Raw genomic sequence first — 27,807 nt, 5'->3', positions numbered from 1 at the left:
CAAGTTTAGCCTTCATGAATGGGGTTACTTGAATTATGTTTATGTTATAGTTTGAGCAGTTACCTTTGGCAGGTCTGGTTGTTGTAATCTCTCCTGCAGTATCCTAAAATTGTATTTGCATTCCTTATGGTAGCATTCCATTGTTTGACCTACTGTTGTCTTGCGAGCAGCAAGACATTTCCTATGCCAGATGTTTTGTGTATCAATGATAACCATATACTCTAGTGCAGGAGGACTTTGTGGGTTTCTCTCAAGTGCAATGAATGGCTGTGTTTATACAGCAGTGTTCAAGAGTGCTTCTGATGGTAAAAGTAAGTGTTTTTTAAAAGTGCTCTTTTGACTCAAAGTTTTTAATTGTGTTGAATTAGTATTTCTTTTGTGGACAAAATTATACAAGCACGTTCCTGTTACGATGCTTAGGGCAGCTTCAGGACTTGTGTAACAAAATAGCTTAAAAAAATTTTCTGCATGAGGTCTGAGGGTCATACAATGTATGCATTTTAAAGTATAATATTTGTATGTAAATGCGTATTTATTTTGGTAGAACGGCTACCAGAATCTTCCTCTTAATCTTAGTTCATTATGGCCTGTTCTGTTTGGGGACATACTCCAGTTTGAGACATCAGAATAGGCTTTTATAAGAAGTAGAATGAAACTCTTTAAGAACTGGGCTTTACCAGTTCTGTGCTGTATAGTGGTGTTTGTACATTTCTGCTGGTCTTTTAGTATACAAACTGATTACTTGTGATCAAGTCATTCTTTAGCAATAGCTGTTTGGTGTGTAAAAACTCTACTGCTCACTTGTTCTAACTGTTAGATTTACTAATTTTATTATATGTCCCTGTACTTGACTTAAACCTCCTATTCACTATTCAGCTTTTCCCTCTCCTTCATTGTTCTTCTCTTTCCCTTTGACGTATTTCTCCACTGCTCAAACTTACCTCTTCAGCAGACACTTAAACATTACCGAAAGACTAGCTAAAGGAATTTCTGCTTGAGCATGTTATGACCCATAAGTAAGAGGCCATGATGTTCATTATAAATTCTCATCAAGATTCAACAAAGACACTGGACACACTTCAGGGAGCTCTTGTGCTTTTTTGTGTGATTGCCTTGTGTCCAGCAAACAGCCCACTATTTAAACTTAAAAGGTGTTGGCTAACAAGCCCTTATGTTTGAAGACTTCCACAAGTGCTGACTAACAAGCTTGTAATTTTTACACTTTAATATTAAAGTGTCAGCACACTACTCAAAGGTGCTGACTCACAAACCACAACACTTCCACAACTCTCCCACAACAAACTTCAGTATGGAGTGTGGAATAGAAAATGATAGCCATGCTTTGCCCAGACAGAGTGAGGAAGAAGAGAAATAAAAGCAGAAAAGAAAGAACAAAGAATATCACCAGTCCTTAGATCCTGCCTTGTGTCACTGCGTGACTGGTCCAGAGCTGGAATTGTGAGACAGTGAAAGAGAAAGAGAGGAAAAAGAGAGCAAGGAAGCCCAATTGGCTTCCTTTTGTAGTTAACCTGGTGTAACCTCTTACATGAATGAGATTTTTTGTGATGTTTTGTTCTTGGATGCACAGCCAGCCCTTGGAGCCCTTCTCCAACGAGTTGAGTCCAGGGTGGGGAACTGAGCATGAGTCTCCAGGTGGAGCAGGGAGTCGGCTCAGCAGAGTGCTGCCCCACCTCAGTGAGACCCTCTCTTCTAATCACAGCTTTCCTGCCAGAACAGTCAAAATGTTTGAGACAGAACATGCTTATGCCAGGTCCTCCACAAGGCCCAGTGGTTCAAACATTCCTTACTGTTGGTTGGGCATATGGCTCATCTTTGGCTGTGGTGATCTCTATGTATTGGACAGAGGGCTAGAAGAGGGAGGAAGGAGAAGACAGTAAGCAGCTAATCATAGCTGCAAATAAGGTCCATGCTCATCATTAAAAACAGAAATCCCACCAATATTACAATCTTGATTTATGTCAAACACTTTCCCCACCCCTTGATTTCAAAACAGAAGAAATCTGGGGTTTAAGGCTTGATTCATTGAACCAGTCCTTTGGTTGGAGTGATTGGAATAGTTCAGTCATCTGGTCAGCAGCTTCCTTCATCTTTGCTCAGGCCTCTTCAGTTGAAGTTGTAGCATTGTGGATGGTGACAGAGCACTCCCTTTTGGTGAGGCTGAGCATCCCATGTAGCTCTTGTTCAATAATGGGTGTGCTAAGGGTGCATCCATCTCTGAGGGGTTGTCAAATTGAACACTGATAGGATATAGGGAAGGAATTCAAACACTGCATTTCAATCCAGTATGTGTTCTGCTGTTAGATAGGAATAAGATTTTTCATCTGAACTCCTCCAGGCCAACCCCAAAGGGGCTGTATATTTTGTCATTCTTCAATTCAGTAAGATTTAGGATAATTATTTGTGGCTCTCTGGCAGGCTAATTCCTGCCATTGGGTACCACACTGAAAAATATATGGGGCTTTGGTCCCATTACAATTGTAACAAGTACACAATTTTTTTTCATAATTCTGACACCAAGTATGAACCTTGTTTCAGGGGAAGTCTTCAGGTCAAGTGCTACAAGTAATACACATCACAGCAGACAAACTTACAAGCAACACAAGGAATCTTAATTCCTTCCAGTGTGAAGCAGGGCATGGCAAGGCAAAGCCCTTGGCTCTGAGGCCTCCATATTCTTACACATTTTTGTATTAGCTCCCAAGCTACATTGGAGTCTTACTACAATAGTTCATGTTTAACAGGCTGAAGGGAGAAGGATACATTGCTGAAATATCTTGGGTCAGTAGTGCTAGGTACTAATTATAAAACACCAGCAATATGCAGTTAAAATGCTTGACGTTAAGATTAGTCACTGCTTTTGTCATAGTTCCTGTAGGAAAAGGAAAAATGCCTAGTCCTAAACCAGTGGTTGAAAATAAGGTAGTATCCATTGGCATGAACACAGTGCTCTTTATCATGGGCATTGGTAGCTATCCACAAATAACTGCTGAAAGGCATCTTAGGTCACTGCTCCAGTAGTGAAAAAAAATCTGCTAAAACTGGTTGTCCTGGGTGATGCTTAAGTTTAATTGGATCTTTATCTATCCTTTTGTGAAAGATATCATTAATTCCTTTTCCCATGGCCCACTCCTATACCACCAGAGCAGTAAGGTGGTTGCCATTGTCTCACTGGGTGGAACTGGGTAAATAACTGAACCACTGCTTTGAATCTGTATACTTTTGCCTGTGCCTGGACTAACAACTTCTACTTGGATTAGTCCAGGCACAGCCTCCATATTTGAGCTGGGAATATGTACAGCATCTCCCTTCTCATTTAACTTACCCTGCAATAACTCTGATATTTTGGTTGCCTTATACGGCACTATTTTGTAGCAGTTTGCTGACCCTGTCCATCATCTCTGGTTTCAGTTTTAACTAGGGGTCCAGATTCCAGATTCTACATCCTGCAATTCCTTATGAAAGATTCTCTCTTACGCATCCCAAAGCTGCGCCTGAAGCCTCCTAATATGACCATGCTGGACAGCAAATAGCCCTTCTGCCTTCAGCCTCTTTTCCTGATCACTCTCAGCAGCAAGTAACATCTTCTCCTGAGGCCTCCTCTCCCTCTCCAGGCAACAGGCAGCCACTGGATGAGGGTCCAGGACTCACAGGATCATTTACCGTATGAAGACCTCAGGTTCCCAGTATGCCTTGGCCTCCTCTTCTGCAGCTTCCTTCTGCTCTACAGCAGCTGCTGCCTACACTTCTATCTTTCCTATAGCCACTTCTCTGGCTTCAGCCTCTTTCACAGCTGCTCAAGGACCTGGTTACACTTGGTGGGTAATGCAGAAAGATGGGGAAACCTTAAGATTAGGTCTCGTTGTGGTACACAATGGGTCCTTGAGCAAAGACAATCCCACAGATTAATCCAAACAGTCTTTCCTAAAACGCCTCTCATGTGTGCCACAGGGACTCTTGTCTCTATCCACTGTGTGCAAGGATTCAGACTGGGCGGGACCAGCTCGATTGATGGACCGTCAGGTATTGACCATCCAGGTGGCCTTTGCTAAGTTCACTTCCCAGTTTTTGAAGGTCCCCCCACCAAGTGCCTTCAGGCTGGTTTTAAGTAGTCCATTGCAGCGTTCAACTTTTCCAGCAGCTGGTGCATGATAAGGAATATGATATATCCATTCAATACCGTGTTCTCTGGCCCAGGTGTTTATGAGGCTGTTCTTAAAATGAGTCCCATTGTCCAACTCGATTCTCATGGGGGTGCCATGTCTCCACAGGACTTGCTTTTCCAGGCCCAGGATGGTGTTCCGGGCTGTAGCATGAGGCACAGGGTAGGTCTCCAGCCATCCAGTGGTTGCTTCCACCATGGTCAACACGTAGTGCTTGCTGTGGCGGGTTTGGGGAAGGGTGATGTAGTCAACTTGCCAGGCTTCACCATACCTGTACTTTGACCATCGTCCACCGTACCACAGAGGCTTCACCCGCTTGGCCTGTTTGATTGCAGCACAGGTCTCACAACTGTGGATGACCTGTGAGATGCTGTCCATGGAAAGGTCCACCCCTCGGTCACGGGCCCATTGGTATGTTGCATCTCTCCCCTGATGACCAGAGGCATCATGGGCCCAACGAGCTAGGAATAATTCTCCCTTGTGCTGCCAGTCCAGATCCACCTGTGATACTTTCACCTTGGCAGCTCGGTCCACCTGCTCGTTGTTGCGATGTTCTTCATTAGCCTGACTCTTGGGTACGTGCACATCCACATGCCGAACCTTCACGGTCAGCTTCTCTACTCGGGCGGCGATGTCCTGCCAAATCTCAGCGGCCCAGATGGGTTTCCCTCTGCGCTGCCAGTTGGCCTTTCTCCAGCGATCCAGCCATCCCCACAGAGCATTAGCTACCATCCACGAGTTGGTGTAGAGATAGAGCCTCGGCCACTTCTCTCATTCAGCAATATCCAAAGCCAGCTGGACGGCTTTAAGCTCTGCAACCTGACTCGATCCACCTTGTCCCTCGGTAGCTTGTGCAACTCGTTGTGTGGGGCTCCATACTGCAGCTTTCCACTTCTGGTTAGCACCTACAATTCAGCAGGAAACGTCAGTGAAGAGGGCATAACGTCTTTCAGTCTCCGGTAGCTCATTATATGGTGGGGCTTCCTCAGCACAAGTCACTTGCTCTTCCTCTTCTTCAGAAGATAATCCGAAAGTCTCACCTTCAGGCCAGTTTGTTATAATTTCCAGAATCCCAGGGTGATTCAGGTTTCCAGTTTGGGCGCACTGAGTGATGAGGGTGATCCACTTGCTCTGTGTGGTGTCGGTGGCGTGATGCATGGAAGGAGCCTTTCCCTTGAACATCCAACCCAGCACTGGTAATCCGGGTACCAGGAGGAGTTGTGCCTCTGTGCTAGTTACTTCTGAGGCAGTTTGGATTCCTTCATAGGCGGCCAAGATTTCCTTCTCTGTGGGAGTGTAGCTGGCTTCAGACCCTCTGTAGCTTTGGCTCCAGAATCCCAGTGGCCAACCCCAGGTCTCACCAGGCACCTTCTGCCAGAGGCTCCAGGACAGACCATTGTTCCCGGCTGCAGAGTAGAGCACATTCTTCACTTCGGGTCCTGTCCTGACCGGGCCAAGGGCTACCGCATGAGCGATTTCCTGTTTGATCTGGGCGAAGGCCTGCTGCTGTTCAGGGCCCCAGTGGAAATCGTTCTTCTTGCGGGTAACCAGGTAGAGAGGGCTCATGATCTGGCTGTACTCAGGAATATGCATCCTCCAGAAACCTATAGCGCCTAGGAAAGCTTGTGTTTCCTTCTTGCTGGTTGGTGGAGACATTGCTGTGATCTTATTGATGACCTCAGTGGGAATCTGACGCCATCCATCTTGCCATTTTACCCCCAGGAACTGGATCTCTTGAGCAGGTCCCTTGACTTGCTCTTCTTGATGGCAAAGCTGGCTTCCAGGAGAATCTGGATTATCTTCTCTCCTTTCTCAAATACTTCCTTTGCTGTGTTGCCCCACACAATGATGTCGTCGATGTATTGCAGATATTCTGGAACTCACCCCTTTCCAGTGCTGTCTGGAGCAGTCCATGGCAAACGGTGGGACTGTGTTTCCACCCATGGGGCAGCTGATTCCAGGTGTATTGCATGCCCCTCCAGGTGAAGGCAAACTGGGGCCTGCATTCTGCTGCCAAAGGAATGGAGAGGAGGGCACTGGCAGTATCGATGGTGGCGTGCCACTTTGCTGCCTTGGACTCCACCTCATACTGAAGCTCCAGCATGTCTGGCATGGCAGCACTCAGTGGTGGTGAGACCTCATTCAGGCCACAGTAATCCACCGTCGGTGTCTGTTCTCTGCTGGACTTACGCACTGGCCATATAGGGCTGTTGAAAGGTGAATGGGCCTTGCTGACCACCCCTTGGCTCTCCAGTTTGCGAATCATCTCATGGATGGGAACCACAGAGTCTCTGTCGGTGCGGTATTGCCGACGGTGCACTGTTGCTGTGGCGATTGGCACCTGTTGTTCTGCAACTCTTAGCAGTCCCACGGCAGAGGGGTCATCTGAGAGGCCAGGCAATGTACTCAGTTGTCTGATATCTTCTGTCTCCACAGCAGCTATCCCAAAAGCCCAACGATGTCCTTTTGGGTCCTTGAAATATCCATTTCTGAGATAGTCTATGCCGAGGATGCATGGGGCCTCTGGGCCAGTAACAATGGGGTGTTTCTGCCAATCATTCCCAGTTAAACTCACTTCAGCTTCCAGTACAGTCAGCTGCTGGGATCCTTCTGTCACCCCAGAAATAGAAATGGGTTCTGCTCCCACATACCTTGATGGCATCAGAGTACATTGAGCGCCAGTGTCAACCAAAGCTGTGTATTTTTGTGGGTCAGATGTGCCAGGCCATCGGATCCACACAGTCCAAAACACCCGATTCTCCCTTTCCTCTACCTGGCTAGAGGCAGAGCCCCTCTATTCCTGGTCATGGTACATGTTGCTCCCTTCCGGTGAATACGTCCTGAGGTCCCTTCAAGAGAATCAGTGATACTATCATTCCTATACCATCTGGAGTTCTGTGCACAAGAGACCAGAGCAGCATTGACTCTAGATGAGCTTCTTGTGGTAGTGGTCCCTCTTTTTAGTTCATGTACAGGGGCTACTAAGGAGGAGGTGGGTTTTTCATCCCATTTATTCATGTCTTCTCCATGTTCCTGAAGAAAAAACAGAGATTACCTTGTGGAGTGTGTCCTTTTTCCGTAGTTGCGGGATGCCTGCTCCTAATGGCAGAGACTCTTGTTGGTTCTGGGGAGATGTGGTAAATCTCTTCCTTAAGTTCCTTTTTCAGTTTCTGATGGCCCTCTTCAATCAAGCCCCGGACTTGCTCAGCCAGCCTTGTTTCCACGGATGAGATATGGGTGCGAAACGGGGCTGTGACGGTGTCCTCGTAAATCCTCAGTTTGTTCACCAAGACGCCCACCCTGTCCTCACCTTCCCTCCATTGCAGCGTTGCCAGGTAACGGGAGTATATCTCTGGTCCAAGGCGTGCGAACCTCAGCCACATCTGTGACGTGCACTGGACACCATCTGGGCTCTTAGGAAATCTCTCATCTTCTGAGAAAATGATCTCCAGCACAGCCAATTCCCTCAGGCACCGGATACCTTGTTCCATTGTGCTCCATTTTCCTTGGTGCACCTGGAGGTCTTCTTGACAAAGGTACCTGTCCCTTACACTTGTCAGCAGTCGCCGCCAGAGGCTGAGGGTTTCTTGGGTTCTCCCGATCCCCTGGTCAATGACCACATCCCGGGACAGAGATCCCAGTTGCCTGGCCTCACTTCCATCCAGAATGGTGTCATTGGCTGCAGCGTCCCAGATGCGGAGCAGCCAGGTCAGGATAGACTCGTTTGTCTGGCGGGTGAATTCCCTCCGCAGGTCTCGCAGCTCACCCAGGGATAGCGACCAAGTGATGATCTCTGGCTCTGCCTCTTCTGCTGGGTGCGAAGGTCCTGCTGCATCCTTGTCAGTCACTATGCGGACTGATTTGCTTTTTGATTTCTTCTTCTGCACGGGGGCAACTGCAATCGGTTTAGGCTGTTCTGGTTCAGTGATGGTTTGCGTGGAGAAGCTGACAGTGCCTTTGTTTTTTTTTTTTTTCCTCTGTGTCAGTCTGCGTAGGCACGGACACTGTTGTCTTGCATTTGGTTTCTTTCTCCTCTGTGTCGGTCTGGATAGACATGGACGCTGTTGTCTTGCATTTGGTTTCTTTCTCCTCTGTGACAGTCTGTATAGACATGATGTTTGTTGTTCTGCTCTTTTTTTCCCCTCTTATCCTGAGGATGCTGTGCCGTAGCTCTGACTCTAAGCATGGTGTACATGGTGCAGACTGTACAGAGAAGACAAAGCAGAGCTAACAGCAAGTTTATGCTGTCTTTGACATCCAGAGGGAGCTCAATATTTTCAAAATCTGCTGTGTCAGGCCTGAAAGACTGGAAAAAAACATTCTTTACTCCTTCCCCCAGGGGCTGGGTGCAATTGTTGAGGCCCCAGATGTAGCAGCCTAGACTTAGGACAAGCAAGCCAAGTTGAGTGTGTATTCCGAATTATGTTCATTGCCTCAGAGGTTATCATGCAGTATAGGCATAATAGACCAATAAAGCAAATTTTATACCAAACTGTCTTGGGGTGACTTTATGATGTGTATCCCCTATCTCTGCTCTATGCTCAGAAATTAATTTTGTGCCTTTTTGTGCCTTTAAACTGAGCCTGAGAGGGGGAAGAGAAAAAACTGAGCAAAACTTTTCAAAGCAATTTGTTTTAAGGACACAGAGATAGAGACAGCTCTCTGTGTTCTGCAGTGGCGGGAGCGGGAGGAAGCAGCTTGCTTGCTTTTCAACCAGCTTTCGGCTTCTTTTTCTCTGGAGAAAGACGGAGAGTTGCACTTTGTTTTTTTCCTGGGACTTTGGATTTTCCTCTTCTTCTTTTTTGGACTGTTTCAACATCAGAATACATTGGGAGAACCTTCCACCGAGGCCTTGGCCCTGGAGGTGGACCCATGACCCAGCTCCAGGGAAGGGGAAAGAGACCTGTGGAAGGACTCTAAAATTATCCCAGGTTTTCTCTCAGCAGAGCGAGAGGCTTTGTCATTTAGCATTATTATCCTTTTTGTGTGTGTTTGTTAAATAAATAGTTTTTATCTCTTTCACTTTCCTTCAAGGAAAATTTCTTTTTTCCTGAACCTGGTGGGGGAGGGCTGGTTGTAACCTCCCGTCTATCAGAGGATATTTTCCTCTAAATTTGTACAAACTGGCGCACATACCCTGATCTACATGGGAGCATTGCAATTGTCAGGTAGTTCCCCCTGTGCAGAAAAAATATAGAGAGCTAGGTACAAGACCCATGAGCATCATAATGAGTAGGTGGCTTCTACAATACAAAATTGTAATTCTGACTTTTCTTCAGTACCCTGCTGCATGTTGGGCGCCAAAATGTGTACTAGTTTGAAAACAAACCAGTGGGAGGCACCAAGTCAGAATAACAATTTAACAGGGAAATTAAAGAAAAAATAAAGGCAGAAAACACTGGTTTAAACTGACAGAGTCAGGATACAACCTGACACCCTGTTAGTCAGGGTGGCAGTAGCAGTCTGATAAGATGGTGGCTGCAGTCCTCCTGAAGTGTTGGATGTGGTTTTGTCGAAGCGGTGGTCCTGTAGAGGGGTCTGCTCTTCCTCAGAGGGTCCAGTGGTGGCTGTGTAGCTCCTGTCCTCTGGGAATCCAGTGGAAGGGGTGGCTGTGGTGCTCAGAATCTCAGATTATATCCAGGATGAAATGCTTGGTTCCTCCTTCTGGGTGGAGCATGTCCCAATGGGATGATGAGTCATGCGGCCAGGCATTGATGGGCTCATTAACAGAAGATAGTCCAGAGGGAGGAGGCAAGGAAACACTGCCCCTCCTGGTTTCAACAGCTCATCAGGATGGTAGTAGAATACACTGCAACCCAGGACAGGTCTTTCTGTATTCAACAAAGATTCCAATTTTACTCTCTCATTTTTCTCTCTATCTAAACAATTTCATAAGTGGTCAGCCGAATCTTGTGGGTGTTTTTATAAGGACTCAACCAAGACTTTAAAATGTTTTTGCAAAGAGTCAACCAAATTTTGTAATAAATTGTCTCTCTCTTTTTGCTTTCTACACATTTTGGTAAAAAAGAGTCTTGTCTCATGCTCTGTGTATGAACATTTTTGTAAAGAGTCAACCTGGTTTTATAGAAATGTCTCTCTCTTTTTGCTCTCTATCTAGACATTTTAGTAAGGAGTCTTGAATCTTTTTATCCTTTCGTGTTTCCATTGGTATGGCACACAGTACTCCACATATGTAGATGAGTATAGGGCAAGTATTGTCCATAATGGGAAAGGGGTCCGTGCTTGACATTTCCTGGGCTGTCACGTCCTGCTTCTCCCTGTTCCGGATCCATCCTGTCCCCCAGTCAGAGATGGAGATATTCAAGCCCATCCCAGCCGTAAATAGCTCAAGAGCTGTTCAGGCCCTCTCAGCCTCATAGGAGTCCTGTCTGTGACACCAATTTATTGTTACAAGCCATTGGTAGGAGTGTGATGTTTGTTGTATATTCTTACTGCGCTAAATGAAGACACCAGACCACACGGTGGCGAGCTCTTGTGCTTTATTGTACAGGTGTCATAACTTTGGCAACCCCCCACTATTAGACTCAAAAGGTATTGGCTAACAAGCCCTTGGATTCTTACAATACACTTCTCAAAAGTAGTGGCTAACAAGCCCTTCATTTTGTACAGTACAGGGAAAAATACAACAGCTGTGCTTTGCTCAGGCAAAGCAAGGGATGAGAGAAATTTAGGTGGAAAAGAGAAAGAAAACAGAAGTTCACTGATCTGTAGATTCCTGCAGTTGGTCCTGCTGCATGGATGGTCCAGAGCAGGGACAGCAAAACAAAGAGAAAGATATGGAAAAAGAGAGTGAGGGGGCCTAGTGTGCTTCCTTTTATAGTTAACCTGGTGCAGCCTCTTACGTAAACAAGACTTCTCATGCTGTTGTGTTTGCATATGCACAGGCAGCTCTTTGAGCTCTCCTGGGAAGTCAGTTGCGAGGGGACTAAGGAGCAGGAAGCTGGCTCAGAACAGCACTACTCCATCACCATGGTACCCTCTGTTTCGTTCAACTTTTCCTGTCCTAACAGTCAGAATATTTGAGACAAAACATGCTTATGCTTAGTCCTCCACAGAACTTCTTCTGGAAATATGTCAATTTTTCTTTCTTTGGGTGAAAGATAAGAAGTTACAAAATAGTCATCACTGCCTTTTAAACTGTAATCTTTAATTCACTGATTCATTAGTCCACTAAAGATTTGAATTTCTAAAATTGTAAGTGAGGGGTGTGTGTTGGAAAGAAAGTTGTGCTTCATTTCAAGGTTGTAATGTTTTTTCTCTCAGTTTTTGTTTTTAAGGGGTGACTGTGGTCTAGAATGACACCTTTTCAGAATCCCTCTAGGAAATGTAGTAAATCCAAATCTAGTGCAAGTCTGTTTAATGGACTGGTCTTTTCCTGTAACAAGAGCCTACCTCTTGACAAATTTTTTTTCCTGAAAATAGCTTGTTTGCCATTGCTTATAAATGTGCGAAGCAGAGACAGAACGTAAATTGAGCTGAATTCTCACTGAATTACTAAAACCATGAAAAGTAGGTAATAGCTGAATGTTTATATTGTGCTTTGGGTTATCAGACTAGAAATTTCAACCTTACAGTTCAAGCAAACTGCTTCTTCAAAGCCCCTTAAAAGAGAAGTGACTTGAAAATTGTACAGTATTTTATTCTGTGTATTTGGGACAAAAATAATTGTGAAAAGAATTCATAATGAACTTGAAACAGATTTCACATTTCAGGTGTCTTTTTCACTTTGTTTGAATGTATAAGCATGCTACAGAATTAAAAAAGGAGGGTAAGAACCTCTCTGATAAACTAAGGAGCAGTTGTTTCTGTCGCTCAGGTAACTGGGGCTCCGTAAACTTCAGTAAACTGCACGTAATTCTTTGATGGCATCAAGACCGCATATTCCTCATTTAGAGAGAAATGGTCTTTTTCAGGGAAAAGATTTTGTCGATGTTTGAATACTGAAGCTTTGAAATAATTAGATGTGAATGTAAAAGCAGGGTAGGGAGGGTCATTTGCAGAACTTTGCAGATCCTGGAACAGTTCTTTCAGGATACTTCAGTGAAGGCGTGGGCTTATTTAAGTAAAGAAAATACACTAGTTTCTTTTGGTTAGAGAAGTTGGATTCAAGGGACTCTGGGGTTAACATGATGTTTGAACAGTTATGTGTTCTCAGGCTTAGTTTTAGATGCTGAAATGTACTGAAACACTAATGAGACTAAAGAACTATGATTTGCCTTTTATTTTTTTTATTACTGAATATTCTTTTTAGACTTGTAGATGCCCTAGTGCATTTTTCACTCTTATGGTGAAAGATTACATTTAGCATTCTTTTGTCTTGATTTATCTTTTCCTGTCTTTTCTCATTTATGTGTAGATACTACATAGTGCAGAGTGGGATGTGCAGAAATAATTGTATGTGGAGAGGTTATTGTGCTTGCCCTCTTACAAGTTTTGTTGAACAAGATGGTGTGTTCCCTTTGCATGTTTGGAATTACAGGAAGATATCTAAGCCTTCTTACAAAAAGAAGTCAGTCAGTAAAGGAGCTACAAGTACATATTGCCATATTTTTTTCACTTTTACTGGAGGGAATAAAAGTATTTAATTGTCTCTCTGCTGAACAAGGTTTAGCTTCAATCTTTGGCTGTGTGTAGTAGTTCAGTAGATGTGTGTGACTGTTTGAGAACATTGCCTTCTGGAGATTTATCAGAACTGCTTTCTGCTGATGGCCAGCATAAGCAGCGTTCATGAAAAGGGGGATGTATGTGTTAAAAATTGGATACTATTTCTTTTCCCTAGAAATTTTTTTTTATTTAATCCATTCCTGTAAATTTAATATATACAAGATGTTTTTCATCCTTTTTATGGGACCATGTTACAACACTGAGGGGTTGTTAATGTACAGTCAGTTGAGACAAAACTGTATAACTGAAAAAAATTAAACTTCCTGTAAGCCAGTGTTATTATAATCAGCAGACATGCAGAGTTTTGTGGACTGAAATATTTTCTTCTTAGCTGGCAGAATCATAAGTTTTAATTAGGCATTATGTAGAGTGTGGTGTATTCTGCAGCTAACAGACTTGTATGCTACGAGTAAACTAGTTGCTAAATTTATGTAGTTTTCTAAAAGGTTAAAGTGTTTCAATAAATGCTTCATAGTGGGTTTCCTCATACCTCTGAAAGCTGAGTAGGAAAGGTTGATAGTTGCACTGATTTGCTTTTGACTTAAGATGGTTTTTTACGGAGTATCTCTCTTCAATACTTGACCATAAACTTAATGTGTCTTTCTTGTAAAATGTAACTAGGCCTTTGGTGGGCCAGTTAGTCTTGCTTAGTAATTAATTTTTGAATAATAAACACTTCCTTGTTTTATAAAATTCTTGCTCTCTTCTTTGCAAAGAATACCAATGTTATGCTGGTTGCTCTGAAGTGTAAAAAACATACAGTAAATTGTATTTGTTTTTTGCAGAAACTGTTACATTGGTCCTTCTTTACTTTTAGGCATCTGCCTTCGGCATCCTGGCAAGATCAAATGCATGAGTGTACACTAACAGGGACTTTGGCAGCAGTTGGAAACACCTAAGTCATGGAGGGAGATGGGTTGAGGAAGAAGACTAAATTTCTCATGCTTGCACATTGGCTCATAGTTTTTATGCACTGGACGTGGCACTGAGAAACAACACAGGTTTATAAACTCGTAGCTTCTGAAGATGATGGAGTAAGGAAAAAGATGAGCACTTCGCCCAAGCTTTTCCCAAAAATTGATATTCAGCAGTATCAGTTATTGCTGATAACTCTGTCAGCAGTTACTTACTATGTGCTGCAGTTCTAGTAGTAACCAAATTAGTTTCCAATTTATCACTGATGCATTGGATGATCACAGAATCAATTAGGCTGGAATAGACCTCAGCATTGAGTACAACCTCTGACTGAACACCACTATGTCAACATCCCGCTCAGTGCCATGGCCAGTCTTTTCTCAAACACCTCCGGGGATGGTGACTCTACCACCTCCCTGGGCAGTCAATTCCAGTGTCCAAGCACCCTTTTCTGTGAAGAAGTTCTTCCTGATGTCCAACCTAAACCTCCTCTGGTGGAGCTTAATCTTAAAATCATGTTACATACCAGAAGAAACAAGGCACAAGGCATATATTCTAAAAGATGCCGTCATTTAAAGAATCTTGTGGTAAAGTACCTTTTCTTTGCAAAGGGAGGTACTCAAGAAGTTCAGGTTTCCATTTGGGCTGCATGTGTGTTCCTCTGCTTAATCTCATGTCACTTCATTTTGTTCTGAGACCCTGACACACTGGTGTGTTGAACACAGAAATACGATTTAATTAATGTGCGTAAACTACAAACTTATTCTGGGGCTTTTTTTTTGCTTGTTTTGGATTTATAATTTGGAATGGTGGTACTTAATTTCTGCTAAGCTGTTACTATTTCGTGGAAGGATTTGGTATTTTTTGTTAAGATCCTAGGATAAGACTTTATTCTTACAAAGATATGCCCATCATGTATTAGGTGTTCAGAGGTTCTTTTCAATCTGTTAAGCTGTATATTAAATGCCACTTTCTGAGAAATGTAGGACATATCATCCATGTGCTTTAGAGAAACATACTATTTTTTAGCTGTTCCATTGTGTGTCTGTTATTTGGTTCGCATGTTGAACCCTGGTCCAGTGGAGCAATACAAGATGAAAATGTCCTTATATGCACTAGTCTCACCTGAGGGAGGTTTAGTTTTCTCTGTTTCTTAATTGCCAGTCACTTTGGAAGAAACATTCAAACTTTCTGTGTTGCTTGGAAGCAGTAGGGCTAGTTTGGCTGGTAGTAGGTTAGCATATTAGTTTTTAGGCTTTGTTTTAAATGTTGTTTTTGTTTTTAAATCAGGAGCCAATGAAGTCGAGAGCACCACAGCTACATTTGGAATACAGATTCTACAAGCAGCTAGGATCTGGAGGTAAAAAAGCAGTGTAATGCATTTTACTGTGATGTAATATAGGGTCAATTTTTGGCTGAAGTTTTCTGGTTTAGAGGTATAAATCTATTTAATAAAGTGTTCCTAGCTACTTAAAGCAGAAAAAAACCCCATGAGTTAGAGGATTAATGTATACATTCCGTATTCTAACATTTTTTTCTCTACTCTTTAAAGTGTATCTATGAAGTCCTGACTATTTAATAGATCTTACCTATCACAGCATTTGTCTACATACAGGTGCACCTTAAACTAAGTAATCTTAGACTATTCCCAGTACAAGTCTTTGACAAAATTCTGTAGATCTCCCCACTGCTAATCTACTAATCACATATTTTAATTAAAATTGATGTGGTATTTAAATAGCTTCAGATTCAGTTTTACTTTACTTCATTTTAATGATACAGTATATATTGCTGCTTGCTAGTTTTAAACCTCTTAAATACCTGTAGAAAAAGTTTAAATGCAGTTTAATATTTGAATTTCTCATTTCACTCCCCTTGTTGCTTTTATACCCAGAAGTACTCTTATGATGGTCACCTAAATGATCCAATTGTCACCTTTTGATTTTATAGGTGAGCGATACCTTAAATTTTTCACATATTTTTTGTGCCTTTCACAAAACTGCATTTAATCAGTCAGGAAGATGTGAAGTTTCTTACACTAGTAAAGTGAGTACAGATATTCTCTGAATCAGCTATAACCTAGGAAAAAGAAATCTTTTGACGTCTCTTCCTTGAAACTATTCCTAGAGTAGGTAATGTAATTAACTATTTTTACCTTTTTTTTTTACTAATGTAGAAGCTTGTTATGAGTGGACCACTAACAGTGGTTTTCTACGTGTGTTTGGGGGTTTATCAGCAAAGGCAGCCTGGAATTTGTAACAGTGATTTTAGTTGTGATTAAACCAGAATAAAATCCAACTTAGTATGAAAAATTGTCTCTGAAAGGGAATACACAATGAACACACCCATACCACTTTGATTTTGTTACTTTGAATGTGTGTGTTTAATACTTTTAAATTACTAGTTTCACCTTTTTACTTAAAATTCAGGATCATATGCTCATTGCTGCACTGACGGGATAGTGTTTCTCAGGTAGCTTTCAAAATTTCATGCTCCTCTTTAAAGACTACATCTGGTGAAACATAGTTTCTAATATGCTCAATTAATACAGAAATTTTTTTGCTGCTGTACTAAGAATGCTTTGCAACCAGGAATTTTTAGAGATTATTCTTTGTAAAACACAGCATTGTCAGTTTCTCTTCCTAGATGGAAAATAAAGTTGTAGATAGGTAGTCAAAATCTTGAGTCTTACATGCTTGCTATTTGGAGAAAGTCATCAGACTATGATGTATGGGTGGTTTTTTGTAATAAGTTTTAAATTACCAGCATACCTTACACTAGCATTGTGAAATAGCTGATGAGTAGAAAGCTGAGATCTTAAGGGCTTAACTAATGGGGCATGACTACCCACAGGTTAGGTACAGTCTATCTGTGAATATAAAGGTGTAACTATCTAAAATTGTGAAAGAGCTGTGTAGTAGAGGTAAGAATAAAGCGGTAATTTCTAGTTCAGACTGTAGAAATCAGGCAGTGCTCCTCAGAGGTAGCAACCCTTTATTAGGAGTATTTCTTGGAAAAATGTCTTGGTGAATGTAAGTATGTTTACCTTTTGTATTTACTGAATAAGACTGGGAACTGTGTTTAGTGTAAGAACATAGTGAAGTCAAAGTTATTCTGCTTTGCTTCAGATATCATTTGGTCTTTTTAACCCTATTTGCTGGTTGCAACAACTTCTCTCTCTTTCTCTGATGCATTATTGAAGTCCTGAAACCTGTCTGATTCTCTGCATGAAGACGAGGTGACCTTTAGGGTGAAAACATGAAGATAGAGCTGGTGGCTTACTAAGCATCATCAATATTTATGAAGAACTTGGTTATAGACCTCCTTTGTTTTTGCAATAACCTTCTTTAATTCAAAAGTGAAAGCCTCTTCCAGCACAGAACCTTCAAAGCTCCTTTTTGAGCCTTTCTCAGGCACCCCACTTGAGATACTTTAATGGATCTTATGGCAAAGGCTTATTACGAAGAAAGTAATTTTCTTGTTCCTATCTACATAGAAGTTAAAAAAAAGCTGATTCCTTCTCTTTTGTCGGCAGTCTCTTTTTCCATCTTTGCTGGAGTTGGGCCATCAAGCCGAGGAAGTTATGCAGCCTATGATTTTCAGAAAAAAAGTTGCAGTATTACGTAGTTTCTGTTCTCATGTAGTCTGTGGCAGTTGGTTTGAGTTTACTGATTTTTTGTGACGTGTATTTACTGTCAAGCATAGATTTAAGTAATTTTATCTCATGAACAGTTGAAAACATAGTGTTGGAAAGTTGATCCTCCAAGCGATAAATTCAGGAAACAAGTATGTAAAACTCCTATGTAAAACAGGAGATACTAAAAAATCTCATGCCAAGTCTGTCCATACAGACAGTATTGCGTTATGGGCAGTGGTTGTACTTTGGTCAGAGAGAGAGTAGATTGAAGGAAGTGGTCTTCAGTGTGCAAGTTGCAGAGGAGTCTGTCATATCAGGTATAAAAATAGCTGCCATTGCTTGAAGAAATTTGAAATATAGTGATTGTGAACAGATAGAAGGTTTCTCTGATACACAATTACACACAATGCTAGCAGTTAAAATTGTGTGAAGCTTTCTGTCTTTTAAGCTTCTAAAAATACACATTTGCAGGCTTTCTTATGATGAAGCAGTCTTTTACTTAGCTAGTTTTGTTTATTCACACAAACTTGTAATTTGGCTGATAGCTTTACAACTGTGTTGATTGTGTGTTTTGCATTTGGTTGTACTAAATTGTGCTTCCCCTTGGTCTCCTCATGTTTACATGCATACTTGTGTATTAATAGCAGGTGACTACTTAACTATGGTTTCAGAAATAATTGGTGAAAAGAGAATTGTACTCCCAGTACTCATTCCCAGTCTTGTAAGCAGAGCCATTATTTTCTATAAAAACCCTATAATTTTCACAATTAAGAACTCCGAAGTCCACAGTTTATGCTAAAAATTGCCTTATGCTTAGTGTGAAATAACCTGAAGCTTAAGGGATAAAATTCCTGTAGCCCCCGTGAAATCCCATTTGACTTGGAGGTGGCAGGAGGAGGAAGGAGAGGCGTTAACATGTGAACGAATACTTCTAGAAGAAAATTAGGTTATTTTCTGGTAATATCTTCCTGAAAGCAAGTAAAGATGTTTTTGGGATTAGAGATTATTTTACCTTCAAACTGTTTTTAATAGAGCATCTTTCTGCTTCCTCTGATCTTCTGGGCATCCTAGATGAAAGGAGCAGCATTTTGAAATTTTATGTTTTCTTGGTATTTCCTTTTCTCCAGCCAGTATTTGTCTACTAAGTCTATTTATTTATTTTTATAGTATCCCTTTTTTTTCTTTTCTAATGACCTTGTAGCTTGGGTTTATACATATATATATATATATATACACATGTATATATATATATGTATTATCAATCTGTGCTATTTTGTGTCTTGAATCCCTTCTTGAGGGAGGAAAAAAATCAGATCTTTTATAGTTCTCCTCACTGAGGCATGAAATATGATAGATGCGCAGTTTTGATGCACAGCACTTTGGAACTAAGAGTATTAATTCCTTGTATTTAATAAAAAGTGGTTTTGACTTGCATGAGTAAGGATTAACATTTCAAAACTATATTCCTTTGGAGAGGATCTGCTCATAAGGAAGGCGTAACTGTAACTTTGCTCTTAAATATGCTCTTTGAAATGCCTGTGAATGTGCAGTAACATGTAGATGTTTGTCAGGAAAAAAATGTGAAGAATCTTTCTTAAAGAGGAAATAGTTTCTGTGCTTTTGGCTTTTCTGAAATATTTTTAATGTTTTAGGGGAATGGACCTCAAACTTATTAAAAGTAGCTTTTAAAATTAGTTTAAAGATGTGGCTTATTTTAGTTTCATCATTATTTAGCTTTCATTTAGATTTTATATATGAATAGAGATTTTTATGAAAATTGCGTTTTCTTTTCTGCGATAATTTTGTCATTCAGTAACTACGAGGGTGTTTTCCTTGGGAAGTTTGAGATCATTAGTCAATATGCAGAAATTTCTAGTCAACTGAATGAGCAACATATGGATGGAATTTAGAATATCTTTGCTTCTAATAAATTTTGTTCATTGTGTATTTTCTTAATATGCAATTATGAGTTATAAGAAAAACTTAATATACTATTACAGATGCAGTACTCCAAATAGAACTATGGCTGAATTCTTACCTGAAATTGCACTAAGGCTTTTGGAATTAATAGAAAACAGTTTTGTATTTTCTGTTGATTTTTTAATTCATCTTTTATGCTATCAGCCTTTCTTTGCATGAATAGAAGATGGGCTGTAGGTGTATTTCATGCGCTATGCTGTAATTTAACTGACAGATAGGTATTTACAGTATGGTTCAGTTTCCCTTGGCAGAAAGGAGTCAGTAAATAAAAGAAGTTATGTGTTGTTATGTGTTGAAGAGTGTAAAAACTACTCAGCTTTAATTGTCTTGATTTTTCTAACCTCTCTTAATAAATGGGTCATTATCATAATGACTGGGAGGCTTTGCAAGTGAATGGGATCTCTTTTGTTCTTAATTACCTGACAAGTGAAGCAAAAGAATGGCAAGCAGCTTCTGCTGCTTAAAGTGACGTAGCAGAGCTCCTGTTTGTAATGCTGCTGTTAGAACACACTTACTGTAGTTCTTGTTTATAGCAGTGAAGGGTATCTATAATTAGATTTTATTTTTTTCATTTAATGTCATTTTTGAGATCACAGATCTCAAAACAGGTCCCAGATCTGTTCAGCTCTGGATTATCCTAGTGGTGAAACTGCTGTATTAATGTTACAGACAAGGCAGATGCTCAATACTGTAAATCAGATTTTATTTTTCTTAACTTTTGTACATCTGTTCTTTGAGTTGAAATCTAGTGAACACTTCCACTTGAAAAACTGGAAGCCAAACAGTTTTCTTACAGGGTGATTATTGGCCTGTCAGTGTATAGGATCTATTTGTGTACAGTGGAAAAAGGTGTTGTATTTAAGAAGGTAATGGCCAGTGTGAAATGAGTGCTAAGTATTGCATTTTGTACATGAATTGTCGTGATTTGGTACCAACATTCATGTGATGTACTCTGTATTGCTATCTAAAAATGCTCTTTTCAGTTCTGAGATCATGTGAGCCTGCCTTTGACACAACAGAATCATAGTACTTGTGCAGCTATAAAATGTAACTGTTGGATTAGTGATTCAAGAAGATTTCAGTGTGGGCATAATGTGATTTTGGAAGATACAGAAATATTACCAGATGACTTGTGTACATGTTGGCTAGTTAATGTTGTTAGTGTAAAACTGGGCTGTAGGTAATCCTGAGAAGCTGCAGCCAGGGAGGTGTGAAGCATTTGTGTGTGGTAGGCAGCTGCTGTTGTAGAGCAGCGGAGTCTGCTCACTGTTTTCTAGTCAAGCTCAGTAGAATATTTATTTTAGCATTTAAAGCATGTCAGGATTTGCCAGATTGATAGTTACATTTTGGTTTGGGAATGTAGCAAAGTGAGTTTGAAATACTCTGAGTTTCATTTTGAGGGGGCAGAGTACCTTAAGGCAAGAACACTTTTTGTTATGAGGTACCTTACACACAGTTTCATGTGGAATAGTAGGTTAGACATTGCTGTTTATAGTTTTCTTTTTTGTGTTGGAAATGTGTTGGGCCAAAGGCCAAGAGTGTGGTTCAGTAGTTCAGTATTCGTGTTTTTTCCTCTAGATAAAGACAAAAATATTTAAGAAGGTGAGAAAATGTGATTCTTCATCTAATTTCAGTTCGGGCCAGCTTTAGCCAATGTGTGTGTGAGATCTGAGTGTTCAGTGACAGCTATTAATTTTTCTTGTACAGCTCTATTCAGGATATGGAATCTGTGAAGCAGATTTTGCCAGTGAAAGACAAGCTATCTTCTGTATTTAAGATAATTACAGGTGACTTTTTTTTAGTCTGTCATTGAACCACTGGGAGAAGCTAACGGGCTCTCAGATTTCTAGTAAGACCATTTCTAGTTCATCCCCTGCGCTGTAGCCACCTTGCCTTCCACTTCAGCCTTGGAGGAAACGCAGCCCAGCATGATTTCATCGTGGTGTATCCAGAATCTGTGTCCAAGACAAAATTTTCAGTACAATAATTTCTTAATTTCCCTCTCAGTTGGTGGACTGTAATTTACTTTAATAGATTGATATTGTATCATGAGTAAGTATCTCAATAGCAAGTCTCCTGAGGGTAGTGCTAGAAACAAAGCCCTACAGCTAGATTAATGTGTCAGGTGTTTATTTTTGTTCATGGATCTTCTAGAAGCAATTTAAAATAATCTAATTCGGTATTTTTCAAGATATTCTGGGCTTGGTGTCTTGCTGCTATTATAGGATAAATATTATGAAAGTTACGAAGGTTTGTAGCAAGTTTGAAAAGATTTTTATGAGAATACTCAAATGCGACATATGTGCAAATATATTAATTGAATGTTCCTGGTATTTAGTTAAAGCAGCAATAATGTACTGGAACTTCAGATTTTAGAATATTATTTAATTTCTAAAAGAAGGGTGTTATGTTTCTAATGCTCAGGAACACTGGAAATTGAAGACAAAATGTCTAGCTATGAACTACAGAGTTAGCAAGTCAGTCAGTTCAGGGTAGTCTTAATTTACATATCTAAATAACATTTTATCAGTTCTTACAGATATATCTGAGTTGTCTCACTTCATATCCTTTCTATACATCTTGCTAGCTATCATTTAGTATACATGCAAAGTGACTTTTATTAGTACCTTCACGTAAATATTGCTTTGAGCTATACTTCTAGGTAGGTAGATGAGAATTTGCTCTTAAACTGAAAGCTGTTTCTTTAATTTTTTTTTTAGTAATGCTGTCCTGCTTTATTACTTCTGTTTTAATTTGACTGGGATTATTATGTTGGGGAATAAGCAATAAGCAGTTAGTTGAAGTGGTTTGTAATCTATATTAAGTAAGAAAAACAAACATGCAGGTCATCTTAGAAAATAATTTTCTCTGCTTGATTTAAGAATGTAGTGTTAGAGCACTTAAACTGAATCAAATATCGAATCTCTTGACTGAGGAGCAGTCTGTTCCTAGGCACTGGTAATCTGTGTACTGATGACTGCTCTGGTTTTGTTGTGAGTTTGGGGAAGACTGACTCAGTTGTGAGTTTTTGCTGCTGATACGCTTCCTTTAATAGGAAGGTTGAGCTGCTTAATTATTAATGTGAATATGCTAATATTTATGTTTATATGGATAAACAATGATGATAATATCTAATTTATTTTTTAAGGGTAGTCCAACAATAACTATAAAAAATGTTGCTGGTAGTTTTTCTTGTTTTATGCCAATCGTTTTCTAGCACTTGGCTTAATGTAAAGCAATTTTTTCCCTTAGAATAAGTGTGAGAGATCTGGTAAGAATGGCAGGTGCATAATAGAGTCACATGATAATGTTTCTGAGAAACAGCTGTTACTGCCTGTCGCGATAGAGGGGAAACCCAGACGCTCAATATGAGTGATCAACAGGAATCTGTTTATTGATTGTACCAGAGATTCTTATATACTATTAATAATGGGCTCATGCATATTCATAAAGGCGCATTCTAAGTGGTTCACGTCGTCTAAGCTGATCTCTAACCCCTCCTTTAGTTCCCCTTCTGTGGTCAGCAGCTCTTCTTTTTCTCTGGCCTTCTAACCACAGATGTCTATTGTTTTGCTGCCAAAACCTATCCTTGCTAACTCTGCAGATAAACCCATAGCTCAGCAATAAGACTCAATGGTGGTTCAGTTATTGAGCAAGATACATGTAATATTCTGCAACTTCAGTTGTTACACATAATGTGTGGTGCAGTGTTCTGTGAGACCTTGCTCAGCTAACTGCAAGGGTCTATGTGCCCGTTCTCACGTAGCCAGCTTCTCAGATCAGTAAGCTGCAAAGAATCTATATGTCCCTTCTCACGTAACCAATCCTTCACAATTCCCCCGTTTTTATTAGTTTGAGCGAGCAAAACTCCCTGAGTTAACTGTTCTACACGTTTGGCTAAGCAAGAAAACATAATGCGTGCTCCAAGCAATAGCAAAAGTATAATGCCGACCCATCTGAGACCTTCCTTTATGAGGCTTACGGCCCAAACTCTGAGTCCCCCAAAAGTTCTCTGGAACCATCCATCGAAAGGACTGTCTTGAACTGTGAGCTTTTTGGTATGTTCAGTGAGCCATTGGAGCTGAGAGTGTATGGATTGACTGTGATCTGATAAGTTAAAGCAGCACATTCCTTCTACATCTTTGCATCCATGACCTTGTGCTAACAGTAAAAAATCAATGGCTGCACGATTTTGCAATAAAGCGTGGCGCAAGCTATCCACGTCTGCAACAAGCTCACCTATCAGGTGTGAGGTGACATTTGCTTGCTTGCCTGTCCAACATGCCAACCTTCTCAGCTGAGTGAGGACACGTGCTGATGCAGCTCCTGGGACTAGAAGAGAAGCAAAAAAGACAGCAGGAGTTTTCCACAGTTGCACATCGTCTCTGCAATTAGGATCCAACGGAAGAATGCTCCGTCGTGATCGCTTGTGTGTAATATTTAGTAGTTGCTGAATGCTAGGGGCAAACATTGTTAGTTTCCTAAAATAGCACGGTCCTCCCACTGGTTTAGAAGGCACTCCTGGCCATGCTCTGTCTCCACAAATGAGGAAAGTTCCTGAGGGCAGAGCCCTAGGTTCTTGTGGAGGATTATCAACTGGCCATACTGAGCCATTGCAGTACACTCTGATGTTAAAGTACCATGAGGTGGTAGGGCTCAGCCATGTGCTGTCTTTGTTTGGCCTTTGGGGGCTGACACTGCTGTCAAAGTGACTGCCTTTAAACATAAGACAATAGGGACTAGGCTGAGAGCCTAAAAAATCTAGCTCTTGTGGCTCAAACATAGATGTATTAAGGCCTAAGGCAATCGCTTGTGCTTGGGCAGCTAGAGGGTTTTTCTTTATTTTAAGGGCATTGCAGATGTTAAAAGTGGAGAGGTGAGCATCGAGATAATTATCAGTGAGGGTGGAATGGCTTGCATTACAAAAGGTTGAGAGTGCAGTTTCTGGCTCTGAATAGCTAAGGGTATATTTTTTGAGGCTACTAGTTTCTGCTAACGGAACCCCAATAAGGCAGGTACGGAAGGGATCAGAAGGTGTTGCTAAAGATATGCAAAAAGAATCTTGGCCTGTTTGGTTAGCCCAGGTAATCCACATGTTCTTTCGGTGGTCTGTATAGCTAACGTGGTGTAGATCGGTAGCGTGCACGGTTATCAGCAATGCTACAAGCATTAAAGCGCTGACACATGCGTTCCCACTTAAAAGCACGCACCAATCCTTCACAACTGCCCATAAGAAGCCTGGTTGTATGCAAAAATTTATATTGATTTTCTATTGTGACATAACACAGATTTCAGAGATTAATTGTGGGCGTTGTGAAGCACACAATAGATGGCTCTGATTGTGAAAGGAGGCTTGATAATACAGTTCACTGAACAAAGTGAATGTTTCATAAATGGATATTTAATAAAGATTACAATAAAATGCATCTCTAATTCTGTTTTAGTAATGTAAATAACTAGTTCCTAGTTATCTATGTCTTCCTAGTTAAGGAAGATTTTTCCTTTGAAATAGATCTAACTCTTATATTACTATTCTTCTTTTTGCAAACATATTCTTATATTTCTAAGTAAGAAATGTAGTCTGAGTGTTGCAGCGATATAGTGTCTCATTCCATGTTCAGAGTTTTGTAGTTTGTGGCTGATCATGGTTTCAGTAGCATTAAGGTGCTATGTTTCCAGAGATTGTATGACCTTCTGTGTATGCTGCTTTTGCTCAAGTCAGTATACACTACCCTGGGTTTTATAATCACTTCTTTGAGAGGATTCAAACCAGATTCCATAGACTAAGTAGGGAATACTTGTGTTTGTGGCAGTTTTTTGATTTGTATCCTTGACAACAGAGTACCAGTATGAATGTGCCGTGAAAGACAGCTGCAAGTCTTCCAACTAGTTTAAGGTATTTGGCTTGTGTCCAATGAATTGTCACATAGGAGAATAAAAACTGGTAATAAAAGGCAGTGCGGTATGGGAAGGTGAATGCAGAACACCTTGATCTGCAAGAGCAGTCTTGTGTGTTTTGCTGGCATTTATGTGTCTGATTTAACAGACTCTAAGCAACAGGATATAATGCAGATCACATCAGTCTGTTTCTTGACTGGTTTAGAGAAAGCTCTAAAAGGAAATGGATATTACAGAAAGCTGAAAACCACTGGAAATCTATTTACTACCTTAATATCTTTACAAATATCTTTACAGATTGTATTGTATAGAGATGTTTTGCCAAGATACAGCTCAAAATCACGTCAGTAATAGATGAGGTTAAATACAAGTAGTATTGCCATTGACCTATGGGTTACATATTCCTTTGGCAGTCAATCTTTGTTGCCTCTTTATCAATTTCTTTTCCTGAATGGTGACACACACACACAATAATTGAAGCTGCAATGTATTATTTGTGTCAGAGCAAGTAGATGGAATTTTTTCTTTAAGATACAAAAGTGTGTTTGTGCTAGTCATGTATATTGCTCTAGACAACTGAGTGAACAACATGCAGTCTCAAATTTAAATCAGGTTTAGTGATGAAAAAGACAGTGACCGAGATGGATAACGGTCCAAAAGCAGAAATAATGTCTACATTATTTTCTTTACTTTAAAGAGGTTTGGCAGATACAGTTTAATCTACTAGTCATATTTTCTTTATTCTAATGTTTTTATCCTTTCATCATTTTAGAAGAAATCAGATCTGTCAGCTTTAAAAACTTCCTTTAAAAACATCAGGTACATAAACATGGTGGACTAAAGCATTTGAGTGAAAATTAAACAACATAATCCATAAATCCACGTAACTGCTTTAGCATTCCTCCCCTCCCCCCACGGTGGATAGTCAAGTACTTTTGGGGTGTTTCGACTTGATTTTGGAGACCAGAAGTGTACAGCAGTAATTTTAGGTGGCTAATGAAAGTTAACTTTTCTAGAAGAAGAAACTGGAGTCCAAGTGATGTTGAAATAGTTAATTTCCAAGTCAAGACTTTTTTGATTTTTGTCAAGAGTAAAATAGGACTCAAATCATGCTGGTTTAAAATAGATTTACAATTTTATGGCAGGGCAGTCACATAAGTATTGTGGATTGCTTTAGTCAATGGAGCGCATTCAAATGAAAGTGTTTTACTTGTCAGCAAGTGTAAGGTATCTAGGGATAAACAAATATGACTCATATCTGGAAAAGAAGATGCTATATTCAGTTTTAAACCTAGAAAGGAAAGATGTTTAAATGTTAAAGTAACTTAGTGGGAATAAGTGAATCTGTTTTTTGGCCACAAGTAAATTTCTACTTTGGTGGAAGAGCAGGAAGTTACATCTAACTTTTAGTGACATCAAAAAAGAAGACTTAGAAGATCTGTCAAGGTACTAGAAAGGATTGAATGGTAATCCAATTAATTATTGGTCAAGAAACCTAAGAACAATGACTTCTTTAAATTCACAGCAAGAAGACTGGGATGCATTTTACAGGCTCCGAGGACTTCCTTCTTATATTCTTCCATGGTTTGAACCAGAATAATTGAAAATGGAAATAAAATACATCCTCTTAATTGGTAATAAGTAGGGGAATATCTTGTCAACAAAATAGGGCATTCTTAATGTTCTAAAACTTAAGAGTTTTTTCATTTTTAACTTAACCAATATTTCTTAAACATATATAAAAGAGCTTACATTTATCTCTCTATATTGGGAGAAAAAGCCTCATATACATTTTTATTAGTAGCATGTTACTTTTTGACTTCTGGAGATGTAGAGACGTGAAGAAAGAATATAAGTACAGCTTGATATTCACCTACTGCTTTTAAGTGAAAGCACTAAGAGGGCTTTGATTAAGAACCAAAGCCCCTAACTTCTAGTACTTTGAACTGTTAATATCAAATTATTTGTCTACTTGGGTAATTTTAGATAGGATGCTCCATATGCAGTGCAGAAGTTACAACATGTTAAACAATTTTGGTATGTTTTGGAATTCTCATCTAATCAGAAGATTGAGTGTTTTAAGTGTCTATCTGATAACTCAGGATGATATTTTTAAATTGAAGAACACTATCTTGTACCATATTCTGATACAGAATGTGGTATGTTCTATGCTTCTTCATTAGTAGCAATAAGCTACTCCTGCAAAATCTTCCTGAAGTGTATATGATTATGCATTTTAAGTATATTAGTATAGAGATAGGTGTGATGATACATATTTAAAAATAAATTTAAGCTCAAGTCATGTGAAAAATGAACAGTTAAACTGGATTTTTAGGGGATCTTCTTTCTTGTAGGAAAAGAGATTAGTGAAAAACCTCTTAAAAACAGTGCATTCATTTGATGTTAGTTTTGCTGAAAAAATATTTTTAAAATTCTTTTTTTAACCAGAGCTGTAGTGAATACAATTACAAATTTGAGCCCTCAATGTAAGTGTCACTGTTGTAAGGTATC

The 27,807-nt window shown here is 40.1% G+C and overlaps 1 protein-coding gene across 9 annotated transcripts in view; it reads left to right on the top strand.

The window, feature by feature from the left end:
* Positions 1 to 27,807, top strand: part of CSNK1G3 (casein kinase 1 gamma 3) — an 82,889-nt gene that overhangs the window by 24,064 nt on the left and 31,018 nt on the right. For all 9 annotated transcript variants that reach the window (XM_032096074.1, XM_032096069.1, XM_032096072.1 and 6 more), the window contains one exon: positions 15,072 to 15,141. In XM_032096074.1, coding sequence (XP_031951965.1) covers positions 15,078 to 15,141 — 64 coding nt within the window. In that variant the 5' untranslated portion in view covers positions 15,072 to 15,077. The remainder of the gene's footprint in view (positions 1 to 15,071; positions 15,142 to 27,807) is intronic.

The sequence above is a fragment of the Corvus moneduloides genome, chromosome Z (assembly GCF_009650955.1).
Source record: "Corvus moneduloides isolate bCorMon1 chromosome Z, bCorMon1.pri, whole genome shotgun sequence".
Lineage (NCBI taxonomy): Eukaryota > Metazoa > Chordata > Aves > Passeriformes > Corvidae > Corvus > Corvus moneduloides.
The sequence above is the reverse complement of the archived record's forward strand: the minus strand, read 5'-3'. Positions and strand labels throughout refer to the sequence as shown.